Here is a 19716-nt window from a genome sequence, read left to right as displayed (position 1 = left end):
ACTTACGCCTTGGCGAATTCTTAAGTACTCCTCTGTAATCGTCATGTCTTGGTATGATCTTCAATTCGGTTTCCGCAATGGCTTCGCCTACAGAGCTTCTGGCAATAACTTCGATTTTACCAGTGTCATATTGGCGAGTTTTTGGGATGTCCATATGGTACATTCCATCGTAGGTCAGTTTGTAACGGGCTCCGTTCACTACAGTGTGGCCGTTGATGAGCCACATTACCTGAAAGCAAAAACTCCGGAAAACTCTGACGATGAAAATTGATGAGGCGTACTCTTGGTCTTGGGTGTCCGGTGACTCTGCAGCAGAACCTGGCCCATTCTCCCTCTGCCACACTAACAGGCTCAGGTTTGCTAACAAATACAGGAGCTTGCCTGGGTTTAGATTCTTCTTCTACTGCTTCAGGAACACTATAAAAGGAACGAAAGCATTCAAAGATTAGTACGATTGGCGTTTATGAGTACTTGGACTCAATACTCACGCTTGCCATCCGGCCTCCAACTGCCTGATTTTCTCAATACTCTTCATTCCCTTTGGAAGTTGGGAGTCATAAATAATTCCTGGTTTTCCTGCCACTTGAATAACAGCCCTAGTTTCGTCCATGCCGTACAAATTGGTGGCCCTACAAAGGTATTCGCCACTATCCTCTGGATATACCCAGCCAAAGTTCATGGCCACGTATCCAAAGTCATAAATTGGAGTAAATCTGTTCTCTAAAGAAAAAAAAATCAACTTAAAAACTCTCCCGTCGAATTTAACAAACTTACTATGTGGTAACGGTTTCCCATTCAAGAACCACTCAACTTTCATATTCGGATCTCCCACAGGTGCCAATTGGCATTCAAATTTAGTAGTTTGCCTCTCGACAAGCTCAGTTTGGTTTTGAATTTGAGTCACAAATCTGGGAGGTTGCTTCTTGTCCACATCGTACAAGTCGTCTTCAGTCAGATAAACCTCAGAGGTATACTTCTTAATAGCAGCCTCCATTTGCATTAGAGCTTCAGATTTCTTCATACCCTTTGGTACTTGGTTTTGCAGAATAATATTAGGCAGCTTCTTGCAAGATACATGAGCCCTAGTAAAATCTTCTCCATGTTCATTTACAGCCCTACAGACATATTCCCCAGAATCTTCTGCGTAAACATCCAGAATATCCAGAGAGACAAAACCCATATCATACACTGTGCGATAGCGATGCCCAGCAGGTAAGAGTTTTCCATTTCTATACCATTCAATTCTGAGTTTTGGATCATCTTTTGGTTCCACTGTGCATTCGAATCTGAGCGATTCTGACTCCTCTACAGTCACAGATTGAATTTGAGTGACAAATTTGGGTGGACCATAAGTCTTATCTTCTTGTGGAGCTACTGATGTGGGACCTTTTTCTAATTCCTTAAATTTATCCTTGCTCATTCCGGCAGGAAGCTGACTCTCAAAATCAATGTTGCGTTTAGCCTTTGACGTCATAGTAGCCTTAGTAATGGCATAACCCCATTTGTTTGAAGCCTTGCAAATATATTCCCCAGCATCTCTCACATAGCTGTAATCAATATCCAAAGATATAAAACCAAAATCGTTGATTTGGTGGACTCGGGAACCAGTAGCAAAAGGTTTTCCATTAAAGAACCAATCGATTCTCATAGTAGCATCACTCTTAGGTTCAACTCTGCAGTCAAAATGAATAGGATTTCCCTCAGGGACATCCAAATTATCCTTAATTTCCACGATAAATCTTGGAGGATTTGGTGTTTCATCCTCAGCAGCAACAATTTCTTCCCTTTTATAAAGCTCTTCTTCAAGCTTCTGGATGCTTTCAGTTCCAGACTTGAAGTTGGAGGGTAGCTGAGGCTCCAAAATAATGCCTTGTCTGCCTTTGACTTGCAACTTACAAGACACACTAGCTTCTCCATGCTTATTGGTAGCTTTGCATGTATACAATCCAGAGTCTCTTTGATATACTCCAGCTACCTCCAAGATAACAAAACCGAAATCGTTGATGGTTTTTATCCTTGAGCCTGCCCATAAGGCTTTACCATTGTGGAACCATTCAACCCTCATACTGGGGTCATTGATTGGTTGTAGTCTGCATTCAAAGTGAGCCAGAGAGTTCTCCATCAAGACCAAATCTGACGGGCTTGTAATGAATTCTGGAGGCTTACCACTGTCGTCTTCTGTGGTAGCTTGAGATGGGGCCATGCCCAAACCTTCCAGCTCTGCGATTTTATCGATGGTACCTTCCATTCCTTTCGGAAGTTGAGATTCGAGAATAATACTGCGTTTTCCTGATACTTTCATTGAAGCTGTCGTTACAGCTTCTCCATATTCATTTATAGCTCTGCATGAATATTCTCCAGAGTCTTCAGGGTAGACTGGGGATATTTCCAGGATAACGAAACCAAAGTCGCAGAAAGTGCGGAATCTGGAGCCCGTTCTCAAAGGCTTTCCATTCCAGAACCATTCTACCTTTAACTTAGGATCATCAGTAGGGATGAGTCTGGCTTCAAAGTGAGCACTTTCACCCTCTCTGAGGGTATCAATATTGGATAATGGGACTGTAAAGACGGGGGCGCGACCGGTGGTCACTTCTTCTTTTTCATCTCTGGTGCGGACCATCGAGTCTTCCAAGGTTTGGATCTTCTCTAGTCCACCTTCCATGCCCTAAAACAAGATGTATTAAGTTTATACAATAATTTTGATATATTTTTTGAAACTTACCCGCGGTAGTTGCGAGTCCAAGATCAAATTCGTCTTAGAGATGCACTTCAATGTAGCCTTAGTCTGGTCTTTTCCGTATTTATTGTAAGCCCTACATTCGTAAACGCCAGAATTTTCTTCATAACAGTACAAAATATCCAGAATTACAATGCCAAAGTCGTGGAAAGTGCGGTATCTGTGCCCATGTGGCAATTTTTGTCCATTATAGTACCACTCAACCACCAAATCTGGATCAGTGACTGGAGTAAGTCTAGCCTCAAAGTGGGCACTTTGTCCTTCAACCAATTTGGTGATATCCTGAATTTGGGTGATAAACTTAGGTGGTTCAGTCACCGGAGTAGCTGGGGCTTGAGCTGCAACTTGGTAGCTCTCCAATTCCCGAATTTTAGCCAGAGAATCTGGCTGCAAACTCTCAGTAAACACACCTCCTCTTCCATGAGCAGATATATGAGCCCTAGTAAAATCTTCTCCATACTTATTAAAGGCTCTGCACACATATTCTCCAGAATCTTGGTCTTGAATATATGAAATATCCATGATTACAAATCCGAAGTCTGAGACAGATTTAATGCGGTTACTATCCAAAAGAGGACGTCCATTGTGATACCATTCAACTTTAAGATCTGGATCGTTGACTGGAATAAGTGTGCATTCAAAGTGGGCCGATTGGCCATCTTTAAGACCCACAACATCTTTGATATGGGTGGTAAATTTGGGTGGTCCCCCGGAGATTCGTTCTACACATACTAGGGTTACACTCTGCTCTGCTGTGCCCCATTTATTTGTTGCTTTGCAAGTGTAAGTGCCAGAATCTTCAATCTTAGTTCCCAAAATCTCAAGAACTACCATGCCGAAAGCATGCACTGTCCTGAATCTATGGGAAGCTTCAATGGTCTTTCCATTATAGAACCATTCCACCACCATGGTTTCATCCCCAATGGGAGTAAGCCCTGCCTCAAAGTGAGCAATTTCTCCTTCGCTCAGGTTAGTCAAATTGGTAAATTCTGAAGTAAATACTGGGGCATGTCCCTCTTCTCCCTCCAAGAAGGGCATTTCTGGTCTATTAAGAGAGTCTTCGAGATTTTGGATCTTCTCCAACCCTTCTTGTCCTTTAGGATGCTGAGTTCGTTCAATGAGATTAGCTTTGCTTGTACAATATAGAGTAGTAGATGTAAAAGCTTCTCCAGCCTTATTATAAGCTTTGGCAGTGTAGACTCCTTGATCTCTTTCATAAACATCTGTCAGATCTAGGGTGACAAAACCAAAATCACTAGTGAGTTTAAATCTTGAAGCATGTTCCAAAGATTTCCCATTAAAGTACCATTCGATCTTCAAGTTAGGATCTTCTTTAGGCTCTACTGAGCCTTCAAGATGCAGCGGTTTTCCTTCTAGAACTGTGAATTCCGGCTTCAAGGGCACCGTCCATACAGGCTTGGGATAATCTTTGTCTGCAGCAAATCCTGGATGTTTAGCTTTATTGGCAAATGCCTGATCGACTTCATCAATAGCCTCCAAACCTGCCTGGCCTTGAGGATGTTGAGTATCATAGAATATGTTGCTTTTGGCAGTGCAGCGTAGAGTTCCAGAGGTGGTTGCAGAGCCTTTGCTATTAGTAGCTTTGCAGGTGTACAAACCAGAATCTTGTTCATAGGAGTATGTGATATCCAAAGAAATTAGACCAAAATCATAGGTTGATTTGTATTTGGAACCAGTAGGTAGAGGTTTGTTATTAACAAACCATTCAATCTTCATCGTGGGGTCTTTGGAAGGTTCCACATTACACTCAAAGTGCACGCTATCTCCTTCAAAGCATTCAACATTATTTAAATGAGTAATGAACATTGGGGTGTCATAAGTAGGCTCAGGCATAACCGGTCGAGCCCCTTGGGGTTTCTCTAATTCCTGGATTTTGGGAATTGCATCAGGATGCAAGCTTTGACCCATCAACCAGTCTTTATCTTCCACTTTAAGTGAGCAAGTTGAGATTGCTTCTCCAAGTTTATTGGTTGCCTTGCAGGTATAAATGGCAGAATCATCTCCTCTTACGCTGTTAATGGAGAGAGTCACCAAGCCGAAATCAAAGGTACTCCTAAGTCTTGCACCAGTGGTCAAAGATACACCGTTTTTGAACCATTCAATTCTGAGATTTGGATCAGTTCTAGGTTCAACTTGTCCTTCAAGGTAGACATGCTGTCCTTCTATTAGCTGGTCATAACTAAGAAGATGTTTGGTAAAGACTGGAGGCTGTTGGGGGGTCGTATCAATGAACATTTCTGGAACTTTATTCATTTCAGCCTCCTTAAGGCGGATTTGTTCCCACGCTTCTGGATGCAGAGGCTCTCCAGAAATATTCGATCTAGTCTTAACCTTCAAAGAGATCGAAGATACTGCCTCTCCAGCTTTATTTATTGCTTTACAAGTGTATACTCCAGAATCATTACGAACAGTAGACATTACATCCAGAGTGATGAATCCAAAGTCGTGAGTCACTTTGAATCTTGAGCCTAGTTTTAGCTCTACTCCATTGATGTACCATTCAAATCTCAAACTGGGATCTCCGACTGGTACCACTCGTGCCTCATAACGGGCATGTTGGCCTTCCCATAATTCAGTAGGTCCAGTGAGCAATTGAGTGAAGATGGGTTTGTCGAAAATTTGGTCTGGGAACTCCGGTCTTGGAGCTGGTGGTTGTTCTAGAAGAGCGATTTTGCTTTGGGCTTCTGGGTGTTGAGTTTGGAGCTGAATGTTGGCTTCGGCTGAAGGAAAACTTTCATTAGTAATTTCTGAGTTATGAATAAAAATAACTTACTTCTGATCTTCATTGATGCAGTAGTCACAGCTTCTCCCAAGGGATTTGAAGCTCTGCACAGGTAAATACCCTCATCCTCAGCTCTCACATGTTGAATATCTAGAGAAACATAACCAAAATCGTGGATCTTGCTGATTCTAGAGCTGTCTTCTAGAGGTTTTTCATTTCTAAACCATTCAACCTTAAGAGTTGGATCTCCTACTGGAATAAGCCTACATTCAAAGTGGGCTTTTTGTCCTTCTTGGATGAAATCAATGTTTTGCAAGGGCTGTGTGAATACTGGTCGTTGTCTAGTGATTTGGTCTTCAATTTCTGGACGTCTATAAGCCTCATGAGCTTCCAACTGCCTGATTTTCTCTAGTCCTTCAGGCCTTTGAGACTCTGTAATAATACTATCTCTGGAAATTACTCTAAGGTTGATTGACGATACGCATTGGCCTAGATTATTAATGGCTTTAACTGAATATTGTCCAGCATCTTCTGGAACCGCGTGACTGATATCTAAAGCGATATAACCGAAATCAAAGGTGATGTGGAATCTATTGCCATGAGGCAAAGGTTTTCCGTTATGGAAGAACTCAATTCTGAGGCTTGAATCATGGATAGGTTCAACTTGAGCTTCAAAGTGGGCAGTTTGTCCCTCGTAAATCTCAGTGGTACCTCTGAGTTCAGTAATGAATCTCGGAGGTGTTGGGACTGGTTCTTCAATTTCTAATCGTGCTGGGTGGCCCTGGGATTCTAATTCCCGAATCTTTTGTAATCCCTCAGGATGATGGGTGTCAAGTAAAATTCCTCTACCACCTCCCACTCTAATTGTGCAAGTATTCACAGCTTCTCCAACCAAATTGGTTGCTTTGCACATATAAGTACCGCTATCCTCTGGATAGGCATATAAAATGTCCAAGGCTACATAACCGAAGTCATGAGTGGTTCTAAATCTGTGGCCGGTCTTCAATTTCACTCCATTGACGAACCACTCAATTCTCAAGTTACCATCATTGATGGGCTCAACGCGTGTTTCCAAATGGGCATGCTGACCTTCTTGGAGGTTATCCAAGCTGATCAGAGGGGTTAAGAATACAGGTTTTTGAGGTGAAGGCTCAATTTCTTCCCTCTTGGGTCTCTCATAAGTTTCTAGTTCTCTGAGCTTTTTCAATCTTTGCTCGTCCATGGTTTCCAAATACAAATTCTTGCTCTTTACTACAGAAACTGCGGCAGTAGTCACAGCTTCACCAACAGCATTCCTGGCTCTACACATGTAAGTTCCAGAGTCTTCTGCATATGCATACAGAATGTCTAAAGCTACGTAACCAAAGTCATAGGTGGTTTTGAATCTGTGACCGGTTTGAATGGGCCTTCCATTGCAAAACCATTCAACCCTCATAGTTGGATCATTGACTGGGGTGAGGGTGGCTTCCAAATGGGCACTTTGGCCTTCAGGTAGATTTTCAATGGTCTTCAGACCTCGGCCAAATTGGGGCTTTTCTAGGATAATGGCGTCTTCTCTGGATACTTTCTTGTACTTGGATTCGTCTTCTAGGTATTGAATCTTTTGTAGGGCTCCTTCATGTTGGGTATCGCGGATAATTGAGGCTCTTGCTGCAATTAAACAAGTTATTAAATGTTAATGATTGGCCAATCATCATGTTCTTAATATGAATTTCATATTTATTTAAAACTTTCTCAGTGATTGCTCGATACGGATATTGTACATATACTTACATTTGACTGAAGTTTGAACAGAAGATTGAGCTTGTCCAATAAGGTTTGTAGCTTTGCAAGTATAAGTGCCAGAATCTTCAGCATAAGCTGTAAGGATATCCAGACTGGCAAACCCAAAATCATAGGCAGTTCTGAACCTATGTCCTGTTGTCAAAGGTTTCCCATCGTGGAACCATTCGACTTTGAGGTGTGAGTCTGGATAAGGCTCGATGCGGCATTCATAATGAGCACTTTGCCCTTCGATGATTTCTGTAGGACCGTTGAGTTGGGTGGAGAAGAAGGGCGCTTGAGTCACTCTAGTTTCTTCTTCTTCACGTCGTTGGTAGCGACTCGAATCTTCAAGTTGGCGAAGCTTCTGTAGGGCTCCCTCGTGTTGGGATTCAAATTGAAGGGCTGCTTTAGCTGCAGTATATTTCAATGAATTGAGAGTTAATAATTGAATATTTACGTACATTTAACATCTAATACTGCAGAAGTTACTGCCTCCCCTAAATCATTTACTGCACGGCATGTGTAAGTTCCAGAATCCTCTGGATTGACATATTTCATGTTAAGGGCCACATAGCCAAAGTCGTGCATGGTAGTAACGCGGTTTGCTGAAAAAAACCATAAAACCTTCAAAACCTCTTTAAGCTTTCAACTTACATGCTTGGATTGCTACACCATTCCTCAACCATTCGACTTTCAACCTGGAATCTCCTACTGGAATCAATCTAGCTTCAAAATGAGCAGCTTGATTCTCAGCAACCCTCAAATCCTTCAAAGGGCTGGTAAACACTGGAGCCTGGCTGATGGTTTCCTCATAAATTTCTTTACGTTGGTAGCGAGAAGAGTCCTCAAGTTCACTAATGCGTTCCATGGCGCCTTCATGGACAGATTCAAGATAAAGGGACTTCTTTGATTGAACATTGCAGATTGCCGATGTTACGGCTTCACCAAGGGCATTAGTAGCCCTGCAGGTGTATGTTCCTGCATCCTCTGGATAGGCATATAGGATATCTAAGGCTACGAAACCGAAGCTATTGGTTTCAGTAAATCTCGAACCACTCTTCAGTGGTTGTCCGTTGTGGTACCATTCGACTTTCATTGTGGCGTCTGAAACTGGGATTAAACGGCATTCAAAGTGCGCTCTTTGACCCTCTTTGATGTCAATATTTTTCAATGAAGACGTGAACATTGGGGCTTGAGTGGTGGTTTCTTCGTATACCTCACGGCGTTGGTAGCGCGATTTGTCTTCCAATTGCTGGATTTGTTGCAGACCACTTTCATTTACGCTGCTAGTGATTATTTGTCCAGATTGTCTGCATCTTAATGCGCAAGTTGTTTCATCTGAACCAATCAAATTTGTAGCCCTGCAGGTGTAGGTTCCCGAATCTTCTGCTATTAAGTCTACAATGTCCAAAGCCACATATCCAAAGTCGTGTATTGGACGGAATCTGTGACCTACAGTAATAGGCCTTCCATTCTTGTACCACTCAACTTTGAGGTTTGAGTCAGTTACTGGCTCAATTTTGCACTCAAAATGAGCGTGCTGGCCTTCACCCATGTTTTCCAGGCTTTTTGGTTTGGTTACAAATCTGGGTTTCACTGTTACTTGTTCATCTACAAATTCAGTCCTCTTGTAGCGAGAAGCATCTTCGAGGTGCTGGATTTTTTCCAGACCTGCTGGATGTTGGCTGTCAAACAGTAAATCTTTTTTGGCAATCACTTTGACGCTGCAAGAAGTAACTGCTTCCCCAAGTTGGTTTCTGGCTTGGCAGGTGTAGATACCAGAATCTTCTGGATAGACGCTCAATAAGTCTAAAGCCACATAGTCAAAGTCATATGCAGGTCTAAATCTATGCCCAGTTTTTACTGGGAAGCCATTGCAGAACCATTCAACTCTCATACTAGAGTCTCCAACTGGTTGTAAGCGACACTCCATGTGAACATTTGTCCCCTCTACTGTTTCAATATTGTGTAGAGGTCTAGTGAATTGAGGAGCTTGGAGAACGGTAACATCTTCTTGAATTTGCTTCCTGTATCGTGAAGAATCTTCAAGCATCTGGATTTGCTCCAAGGATTGCTCATGCTGACTGTCAGTGATGATATCTGAGCTCGCAATAACTCTCACGCAAGCAGAGGTATGTGCCGATCCTAAATGGTTCACAGCTCTAACAGTGTATTCTCCAGAATCTTGGGCTGTGGCGTGGATAATGTCCAGGGCCACAAAACCGAAGTCGTTGTATGTTCTGAATCTGGATCCTACAATTACCGCTCTACCATTGCAGAACCACTCAACCCTCATGGTGGGGTCTCCCATGGGTTCCAATCGACACTCTAAGTGAATGTTCCTCCCTTCTTGGCAAGGCTGGGCGTCAGATAAGGGCACCACGAATATGGGCTTGGACTTGGAAATTTCTTCGATTTGATACTGAGGCTCGACGAATTTCGATTGTTCCAAGTGCTGGGTTTTGTCATAGGCTCCTCGGTGCATGCTTCTGGTATCGATACTAACACGCGCTATAAATAGAAAAAATGAAATTTAACATATGTTGCGAGTGGAGTGATTATTCCTGGAATTAACTATAATAATTGTGAACATTTGGATGTCAGTGTTAGATCATTCAACGACGCCCACTGAATTTGTGATTTATTTGCTCGAATGTGTTTTGATTTTGGTCCAAAAAAGGGGCAAAGGTCAAGGTTAAGTTGTATGTCTTGGCGTAAAAAGGCGGCTACTACAGGTTGACCATAAGTTATAATAGATGTATTATGTTTCCGGGAGAATTTAGGGGGTATACCTCAAATTTTGAACACAAAACTGCACCTCATTCAAACTATAGAGACTTTAAATATTTCATGGAAGGGATTTAGCAACCTCTGAGAGCAGAATAGATAAGTTTACACGTATCAGTATCTTTGAGGACTTCCTACTAAATGTTCAAATTCGCAATTTTCCAAGAGATCCGAAAATATCCATGACCTGAAGAAGAGTATTTTTTAATGTATTTTTTGGGGATCCCAGTTCATTTTTTACTTTTCCAGACGGTATTTAGCTGATTTTTAATTTTTTCCGTAAATTATCAGAAGCGTCTCTGCCAGACACTTGAAATTTTCCTCGCTTTAAAAATATTTTAAAAGTAACTGACCTTTTTACGCCAAGGCTCCAGAAAGCCGTAAAAAATGTCTGTTTAAAACTACCCATTTCATATTTAAAAAAAGCAGATTTTTGGCATTTTCTCAAAAAAGAAAGAACCAAAACCCCCCAAATGAAACATGACTTGCCAACATTCCGGTTTATTAATTTTCCCTATATCATTAACATATTTTCTTAGACACACATTATTTAAACTAAAACATCAAACTGAAACAACCCCTTTCATAGAAGAAACTGTTAATAATTCTTCCATATAGACATCCTATGTGCCTGCCAAATATAGACCAAATCACCAATCAACCCCTCAAATCAATAAAAAAACTACTTACTTTCAACCACCATGCTAGCAGACACTTGAGCCTCCCCCAGGGCATTCCTGGCCACCACTGTGTAAGTACCAGCATCATCCTCTCTAACACTAAGGATGTCCAAAGCCACATATCCGAAATCGTGATGGGTCTGGATTCTATTTGCAGGCTGAATTGGTTTTCCATTAAAGTACCATTCAATTCTCAAGGTGTTATCACTTTGAGGTTCAACTCGGGCTTCGAAATGGGCCCTTTGTCCTTCAACAATCTTATTAGTTCCTTTCAATGGTCCCAAAAACCTGGGTTTCTGAGTCACTTGAACATCTTCTTGTTCTCTTCTAGTATATTTGCTGGAGTCCTCCAATTGCTGAATCTTCTCCAGACCTCCTGGATGTTGAGAATCAAAGCTAATATCTTTTTTGCTGACAACACTCAACTGGGCTGTTGTAGTGGCTTGCCCTACAGCATTGTAGGCACGACAAGTGTAGTTACCTACATCATGTATTGTAAGTTCTTTAACGGTTAAAGCTACATATCCGAAATTGAAAAAGCTAGTAATTCTAGAACTGGCTTCAACTGGGCGTCCATCTTTCAGCCACTCAACTCTCATAGTAGAGTCTCCAACTGGCTCTAAACGAGCCTCAAAGTGAGCGAAGCCCCCTTCACGAATCCCCAATTGGTCTTTAATAGGAGTCTTAAACTCAGGAGGAGTAGAACTCTCAGGAGTCTCCACAATATACTTTTGCTGATCCTGCTGCCTCCACGCTTCCAATTCCTGGACTTTTTCAATGTAACGTTGCTGTTCTGGGATTCCAAGATCTCCAGTTACAGTAGATTTAGCAAACACTTGAACAGTTGCAGTACTGATCGCTTCTCCTAAATGGTTAACTGCCCGGACAGTATAGGATCCGGCATCTTCGGCACGTAGGTGCATAATGTTGAGAGACACGTAACCGAAGTTGAAGATGGTGGTGATCCTAGAACTGGCGGTGATCGGTCGTCCATCTTTGTACCACTCCACCTAGAGGGTCGGTTTATAAGGGTTGGTTTTGTTGAAGAGGAAAGTACTTACTTTCATCGTTGGGTCACTGACGGGGATCAGTTGCGCTTCAAAGTGAGCATTGCGACCCTCCTGGAGCTCCCCTAAATCTTGGAGCGGACGGATGAAGTGCGGCTTTTGGTTTGTTTTTTCTTCTTGACTTTCTTGTCTTTGGTATCTGGAAATCATAGAAACATTGTGAAATTGACCATTTGTCGTTCATTTAAAGTAGAAATTTACTTAGAATAATCCTCCAATTGATGAATGTACTGCAAACTGTCAGGATGTTGGCTGCTCTGCTCAATGGATTCTCTCTGTTTTATTTGTAAAATGGCGTGGGATTCAGCGCTTCCGGTAGAACTGGAGACGCGACACACGTATTCACCAGCATCGTTCATTATTAGTGATATGAGATCAAGGGCGATGAAGCCAAAGCGGAAAATCGAAGTTGCTCTAGAACCTGCAATAAGAATCAAAAAATGAATATAAAGATTGATTTTTTTCTAGCAAATTGGCTTTTGCCAAGATCGCTAGCGGAAATATCTTAGACTCCTAAGAGATGGATATACTCCTACAGGTAAACATAAATTTGCTAGCTGGCTTTCATCTCTCACAAACGACTACTTACTAGCTGCCATAAGCTTTCCATTCAAGAACCACTCGATGACCATAGTGGGATCCCCGACTGGTTCTATCCTGGCCTCGAAATGTACTTTGCCTCCCTCAAACTGAATTGAGTCTTGCAGGGGGATGATAAACCTCGGAGGAGGGTAAACTCTGTCCTCGTCTCCTGCAGGAGCGTAGGGCCTTGATCGCTCTACGTGGCGGAGGTAAATGATTTCCGGGCCAGGTTCGGGTCTATTAGAGAATATTAGGTCAGATGATAAACAAGATTTCAGGTTTTAAGGTATTACTCAGGTTCGATGACTTTCGTCGGTCTAGGTAAGTGCAGGCGTCTTGGTTCGGGAGCCGGTTCTTGAGGGGTTTGTACAAAGAGACGAGCTCTAGTTGCGGTAGATCCAGCTACGTTTTGGGCGGTACATTGGTACCAGCCGGCATCAGAGGATTTGGCCCTGGGAAGATGAAATTCGTGAGAGACGGATAATGAGAGAAAAGTCGAGTTTTAGGAGATATAAGGACAAGAGATCTGTATAGATTTAAGTTAAATAAAGTATTTAGTTCGTTTTCTACTAATCAAACGCTTTCTCAAGTGTTCCAAAAATATTTTGAAAAGTGTTTCAACTTTACTTTAATGTGCGCTCAACACAAGTTCTTACCTCGGAATATCTAAAGTAGAGGCACCTCCATCTATGGCAACCCTGACATCAGGGCTGGCTTGAAGGGGCACGCCATCCTTTTGCCATGTAATCCGGGGGGTTGGTGTTCCTACCGCTCGTGCATTCAATAGTACCGGCTCTCCTTCACGAACATTCACTGTGGTGAATCTAAACACAACAATAACACTCAAAACAGGCAAAAATTGATAGAGCATCAAGCAAACCTTTCGACAAACTTAGGTGCAACGACTTGCTCTTTCTCGATAACATTCAAATTGCACTGGAAATTGGTCTCTCCAGTTTTATTCCTAGCGACGCAGGTGACAACTCCAGAATCATTCCTGCCAACTGAGGTGATCATAAGCGCATGATTTCCAGATTCGTTGACGAGGATTTTATGATTGTGGTCGTCTACCACTTGCTTCCCATTGATAAACCATGTCACATCCGGATAGGGCCGACCAGTCACTCTGCAGTCAAACCTGGTCATTTTGCCTTCGGTCACATCACGATCACCACAAACTTTTACGAAACTCGGTGCTAGGGTTTTCGCGGTATCACTAGTTTCAACATCCGTTTGTTGACTCTTGAAAGTAGACTCATGGATGAGTCCTTCTTGGGTGGAGACTGGTTCGACTGCCAGATATGCAGAAGAAACCACGCAACCTTGAGGATTTTCTGCTAACATGGTGTAATGCCCAGAATCATCATTGGTGACTTGCTTCACTCTGAGTGAAGCTTGGTTGTTGGTGAAGATACTTTCGTACTTCTGGCTTTCAACGATTCTCTGTCCGTTTTTAAACCAAGAAATTCTAGGCCTTGGGTTTGCAGATAGTTTGGATGTGAATACTGCATCAGAACCTTCGAGAAGTTTGGAATTTCTAGGTTTCTGGGAGAGTTGCGGTGGGGCTGGCGGGCCCAGAGACCGCTCCACTGTGGTGGATATTTCTGAGTCTTTTTCGTATGTGGAACGTTTCGTGATGGACTCTCGGAAGGAAACTTCTCTTAATAATCTAAAAGGAGAAATAGATGTGAAAATTGATTTTTCCCTCAAGAATTCTTACCTATATTCGAATGTATCAATTTTAAAGTCTTCGGTAATAATAGAGCCATTGGAGTAAGTCGTCGTCTTCTCAAATTGGCTTTGCGAGAACTGCTGGGGCATTTTCATACCTTCTGGGGAGATATACACTGAGCACACAGCTTCTCCGTACTGATTACTGGCAGTGCAAACATATTCTCCTTCATCTCCCGGGCCAATTTGATGTATCTGCGACAAATTACTCGTTAGTGAATGATCTGTGGGGATTTTTTGAAGTTGTGAGTACCTGGAGAGTGACATCTCCAGTCGTTTCGTTATATGAAAGTCGATGTTTCTGGGAATTGAGTAGTGGTGCGCCCTTCCTCGTCCACGAAACGGAGGGCTGAGGCTTGCCGGTGATTCGACCTTCGAAGGTGGCCACTCCTCCTTGTGCGAATCTGGCATTGCTGAACACTTTTTCGAACACTGGAGGGGACGCGTTTGGTCCGAACCCGGGCATTTGCTGGATTTGTTCTTGGGTCAGCTGGCCACCTTGCACTGGGAGAGAAAAATTTCCTTGTTTATATATTTTTTAGCGAATTTCTTCAAGTAATGAATTAAAAAACAATGTAAGGTTGAATAAGTGCTTGGTGTGATTTTGTCTGTGACGGAAAATACACCATCACAAATGAAAAATGAAGAAGGAAACACTAGATTAACGATAAAATGGTGATGACGAGTTTTTGATTCTAGATTTATCCCAAATAACAAATCATGAAAAAAAGGAGTGAAGTTCCGTTTTGTGAACCACTAAAGGAGGCAAGTTATAGTTTCATGGAGAAGATATTTTGCGTCAGAGACACTTTCTTCAACAGTTTCATTACATAAAAGAAACAAGGCTGATGCAACTCAACATGCAAACTGAGCATTTGCAGCACCGGCGTAAACAGAAGAAAAATATGAAATTCGCTGGAAACTGGACAGGTAGGACCTCCTGATTGTAGATTCCTGGATCTTAAATGGTAAATCTGGGTAGAATTTGGCGAAAAGATATTTTATGAAGAAATACTATTAAAGGAAATTTTGTTTAAGTCTTCGCAATAAGATAAATTCTAGTTTTCTTCGAATTCCAATTTATCAATTTTTCGAATAATCATTTTTGCCTCAGTTCTCTCGCTTAGGTACTTCTGTTATTGTGAATTCCGATAAAAGCGACAATTATCAAGTCTTCCGCTTTTTGCTAAAATAGAGCATTGACCCTGACTTTCATCATCTGTGAGATAACTTGAATGCAATGGTGTCATTCGGCGGTGTCATTCGTCATAAATTGGAAGAAGTGCACCTTCGAATTTGAACAGAATGTGCACTACTGCTTGTTCATTTTTGATAAATAGGCGTATGATTACGCATCTAATATGTTTAAGTGAGAATACTCTTTCTAACATCATATGAATAGACATGACATATCCTTCACTGAATATGCTATTTTGAATATTCTTGGAATATGAATGAAATGTGAATTTACTTTTCAGGCTGTATGGATGGTATTACTCCCTAGCAATGCCATCGCTTTTAATTAATGACCAAAGTAAAGTTTTCCACCACGTAATCAGTTTGTAACTACGTTTTTTTTACACAGTTGCATCGAGAAATAATCTGCATTTCAGGCAAAGACATAATTGCATAAGAAATACTCGAAAGGTTCCATTGCACCGCCGCTGCTCGGATCCACATAACATAACAGAAAAATAAGCCGAGTAAACTTATGTGTCCGATTCGTTCAGTAAAAATAGTTGCTCCTAAAATGGACGCTTGAAACGCGATCCACTGATCTAAAATTGTCGACGCGACGCCACTCGTCATGGCGGCGCTCCGTTCCGAATCTACTTAGAATTTCCCCAATTGCAATAAATAACATTTTACGAAAAAAACCAATCACAATCATGAGTTTCCTCCAGGAAATTTAGTGGCAGCTGACCATGACACATGATCCAAAAAGCTTCGCGAAGAATGCGTACGGGTGGTCAATTATTTCATCTAGACGTACATAGGCGAAAACTACCTATAGCTCGCAAAAATTTAAAGTAAACTGTCAAAATCTGCAAGGACGTTCGATGACGGATTGTTATGGTCTATTTTAATGCAAATAAACTACTCCTAATCGAATCCCAGAATAGATCTCATCAATAAACCAAATGTTTGCCTTTAGTGTTACCTTGGGTGATGCACAGAACCACGAAAGAATTTTTGCAACATTTGGATATGAATTCTCCTTTGATATCTTACTTGAAGAAACAACGATGGTATCAATTTCTATATTCAAAATCCTTCTCATGTAACCTCAGATGGGTCGCAAGCTCATAAATCATACTCTGAAAATAGAGTGTTGCCATCGTATGCGAAAGCAGGCTAAAATAAAGATAAATATTCGGCTTTTTTGTGCTTTATGGCTTCAGAAGCTTCGGATTTGGATTTGCTCCAAGGAGGCATTTTTGTACAAGTGGTGTTATGACATTTCACAAAATTTTACGTCTTAATGTAAAGTGCTTCGCAGCTTGTCGAGTGGATTTATGAGAGTGTTTGTGTGGTAATAAACAAGTCACAGAGGTGCGCTTGAAATTTTCCGATTAAACCTGAGTAAAAAATGGTTTCTCCAGTTTTGCATCTCTGCTGTCAATAAATTCAAAATTATCTTTGAATTATCGTTTGTAAGGCACCAATTGGCAATCCTGCAACGTTTATTTGTCACACGCCCTACCGGTTTCGTATTATTATCACACACCAGTGACGTCATATAACTGGCTATCACAAACCAGGCTGAGTTGCCGAACTTAGTTCTTTTTCAAAGCATTCAAAAAAAATTATCTTTCACACAAATGTAAGTGTAGACGTGGGTATACAATTCAACGTTTAACCTAAATTAACCTAGATTATGACCACAAATCTGGGAGGCAGAATTTAATATAATAAAGGATATTTTAAAAGGTTAATACAAAGAATAACCTGATTGTACCTGCAACAAAAGTATCAAGTCTTTAACTAAGGTGTTTCGAAGGAGTTTTGAGATGATTCCAAACGTTCACTTACATTATTCATCTCAATCTCATCAAAAAGTGAGTTGAGTGTAAACGGACGTTTAGGGATGGTTCTGAATTATGCACCGCTCTGCGTACCTCAAGGGTTACTGAGGGTTAAAAATCCCAAAAATTAATGGCAGAGTCTTAGGAAGCAACCTACAATTCTGCATAAGGAATTTCTTCTACAAGGCAGTCTAAAGCATCAGCGAAGGTATCGATTTAACGAAATGTAACGTTTTTTTTAGGACTAGAAGTGTAGTCCATGGTAACAAATCGCCGGAATAATAAATAATAAGTCGAAATTAAAAGTTCGAGAATGTGACAGTTGAGGCTCAAATTACTGCAGATTTGCCACTATTAATGGGAAGGCTCTTTTTTACTTCGAAGTAAATTTCCACGAAATTTCTATTCCAGGTTTAACTAAATTTTAGATAATTGATTTTCTTACATAATTAACCTTATCTAATGAATTGACACAAAACAACTTTTTGGAATTTTTAGCAAATGATTATTTCGAACTATTTGATCTGGTATTAACCGGAAGTAGCCATTTTTTACAGAAGCTGCAAAATCGGTTTAAGTAAATCTCCAGAAGTAACCTCAACGACATTACTTGAGATGCTCTAAATTAACAGAAGTAACCTGAAGAAATATATACTGGCCTATTCAAATTATTGACATACTCTGAAGTGACCTAAATGAAATGTTTGAGGTAATCTAAAGTTACCTAAGTAATCTGAAGCCATCTACCCTGACCTAAGCATTATTTGTCTGTGGCATTTGAAATTAAAAAAAACTAGTACGCATGTGCAAGGTCACACATGTCATTGCCCAATGACATCAAGATATGCAATTCCTTTTACCATGATGGTGGTTAAAGCTGAGTGCGCATTAGACTCTATATATAGGCATACAGAACAGCAAGTACTTTCAAATGCACTTAGAAAATGGGCACTTGCAAAACTTCATCTGAGGTTTTTCACGTGTCTTAATTTTTCAAAATTGAACGTATGAGTTGTTTCTCAAGCGACGCGAACCATATGAAACCAGTCGAATTAGTCAGTAAATCTGTTAAAAAACTGTGAATGCCCGGAAAGTCTTTAAAAATTCTCAAAATTCTGGAAACACTTCTAGTGAGGATTAAAACCAACGTCCAAAACCTTTAACGAGTTCTAAATTTTACTTTTTTTGACGCAAAAATCTAGTTAGGGTCATTAAAGTGACGGCCCTAGAAGAAGAGGCGGCCCTAGAAACCCTAGAGACCCTCAAATAATCCCTCGCAAATGCAAAGTATGCCAGAAAAACTCCCCCCTTTCTCTGGTAGAGACCGATCTGCTGAAGAACAAAGTATGCAACTCTCAGCGATAAGAAAATTTAGGACGACAGAGATTCTTATAAACGGTTACCTTGCCCCTTATTGAGTGCGCGCACATCCAGTTCATAGTATCGTCACATTTCTGGATAATGGGAAAGAGCGAGACACAATACTGAGGAAAGCAGCTATTTTTATCAGTTGTGCAGGGGATCTGACCCACATTTCAAGATCTGCAGTTTTCGACAATTCTAATGTCGATATTGGAAGCAAATGAAAAGACAATATGAGAGTATAGAACAGCTTCTATATTGAAAGATAATACTGATTGACCAGATAATTTGATATTGCAATTTTCCAGAATAGAAAAGCCGAATTATTAAATTTTACTGGATCAGCTTCTTCAGTATCAACCGTTAATTAGTTATTTTCAGTTTCAGATTTACTAGAAACTATATTTTCCCGTGCTAAAGCAGTAATTTTGATACTTCAGCGATCTCTTGCCAGATTCATCTTTAGCGCTCAATCAGCTGACAACACCAAAACCCAAGCAACATCAAATCCTAACCTGTCATGTGCCCCGTGACCTGTCGGGTGACATGCTGCTCAGTTCTGGTCACCCGTTGCTGCTGTTGCTGTTGCGTCGTCGATTGCTGTTGTTGCGACGACTGCTGTTGCTGCGCGAGCTGCTGTTGTCGATTCATTTCGTCACCACATTAATTTCACACAGATCGATGAAAAAAGTCGATTAAAAGAATAGATAAAAACTAAAATAAAACCACACTATGGACTATAGAAATAGCACTACAATCACCACACGAAAGAGCGAAAAATGAATTAAAGATCTATTGGCTATGAGTCTGTTCGTCGATAGGGCCTGCGTAGGGCTCTTGAAAAGCTGGATTCAAGTCATCATCCCCGAAATCTATAGACGTCGATCGAATACGAGTTGCGAGCGAAGAATGAGGCGTTCCGGGCGTCTCCCGCATTGCGCCTGCAGGAGTTTGGAGGTAGGGAGCTTCAAGAGTTATTTTTGGCACCATAGAACTTAACGGTGTTCTTTTGCCTGTGAGCAGGTAAGACAAGCATGCACTCTGCGCACATGTACCATGTCAGACGAGGATGGAGAAACAGAGCAGTACCAAGTGATTAAGGTATGGAATGACTGGTTGGAAAGTATTTGTACAGGTGGGATTATTAATCGGATGAGTCGGATTTCTGACAAATTTTCTTAAAGAAGTACACTTACATTTCTAATGTGCAATTGCACGCATATACACGGTGCACAAT

General features: G+C 41.2%; 1 protein-coding gene across 3 annotated transcripts in view; it reads right to left on the bottom strand.

Annotated features, from left to right (window-relative positions):
* sls (sallimus) overlaps positions 1-19412 on the bottom strand; it is a 99601-nt gene extending 80189 nt beyond the window's left edge. For 2 of the 3 annotated variants that reach the window (XM_066401787.1, XM_066401789.1), the window contains exons 1-19: positions 18995-19412; positions 14345-14595; positions 14081-14286; positions 13241-14029; positions 13017-13184; positions 12654-12812; positions 12368-12597; positions 11980-12199; positions 11773-11917; positions 10722-11721; positions 7899-9755; positions 7706-7849; positions 7254-7655; positions 5532-7130; positions 2723-5478; positions 775-2665; positions 489-720; positions 282-417; positions 7-229 (exon numbers count right to left, since the gene is read on the bottom strand). In XM_066401787.1, the coding sequence (XP_066257884.1) occupies positions 7-229; positions 282-417; positions 489-720; positions 775-2665; positions 2723-5478; positions 5532-7130; positions 7254-7655; positions 7706-7849; positions 7899-9755; positions 10722-11721; positions 11773-11917; positions 11980-12199; positions 12368-12597; positions 12654-12812; positions 13017-13184; positions 13241-14029; positions 14081-14286; positions 14345-14595; positions 18995-19130 (12544 nt within the window). In that variant the 5' untranslated portion in view covers positions 19131-19412. The remainder of the gene's footprint in view (positions 1-6; positions 230-281; positions 418-488; positions 721-774; positions 2666-2722; positions 5479-5531; positions 7131-7253; positions 7656-7705; positions 7850-7898; positions 9756-10721; positions 11722-11772; positions 11918-11979; positions 12200-12367; positions 12598-12653; positions 12813-13016; positions 13185-13240; positions 14030-14080; positions 14287-14344; positions 14596-18994) is intronic. The other variant, XM_066401794.1, reaches the window with a different exon arrangement.
* Between the last annotated feature and the right edge of the window lie 304 nt (positions 19413-19716).

Source organism: Euwallacea similis, chromosome 23 (genome assembly GCF_039881205.1).
Source record: "Euwallacea similis isolate ESF13 chromosome 23, ESF131.1, whole genome shotgun sequence".
Classification (NCBI taxonomy): domain Eukaryota; kingdom Metazoa; phylum Arthropoda; class Insecta; order Coleoptera; family Curculionidae; genus Euwallacea; species Euwallacea similis.
Note: the sequence above shows the minus strand (reverse complement) of the source record. Positions and strands in the feature narration are given on the sequence as shown.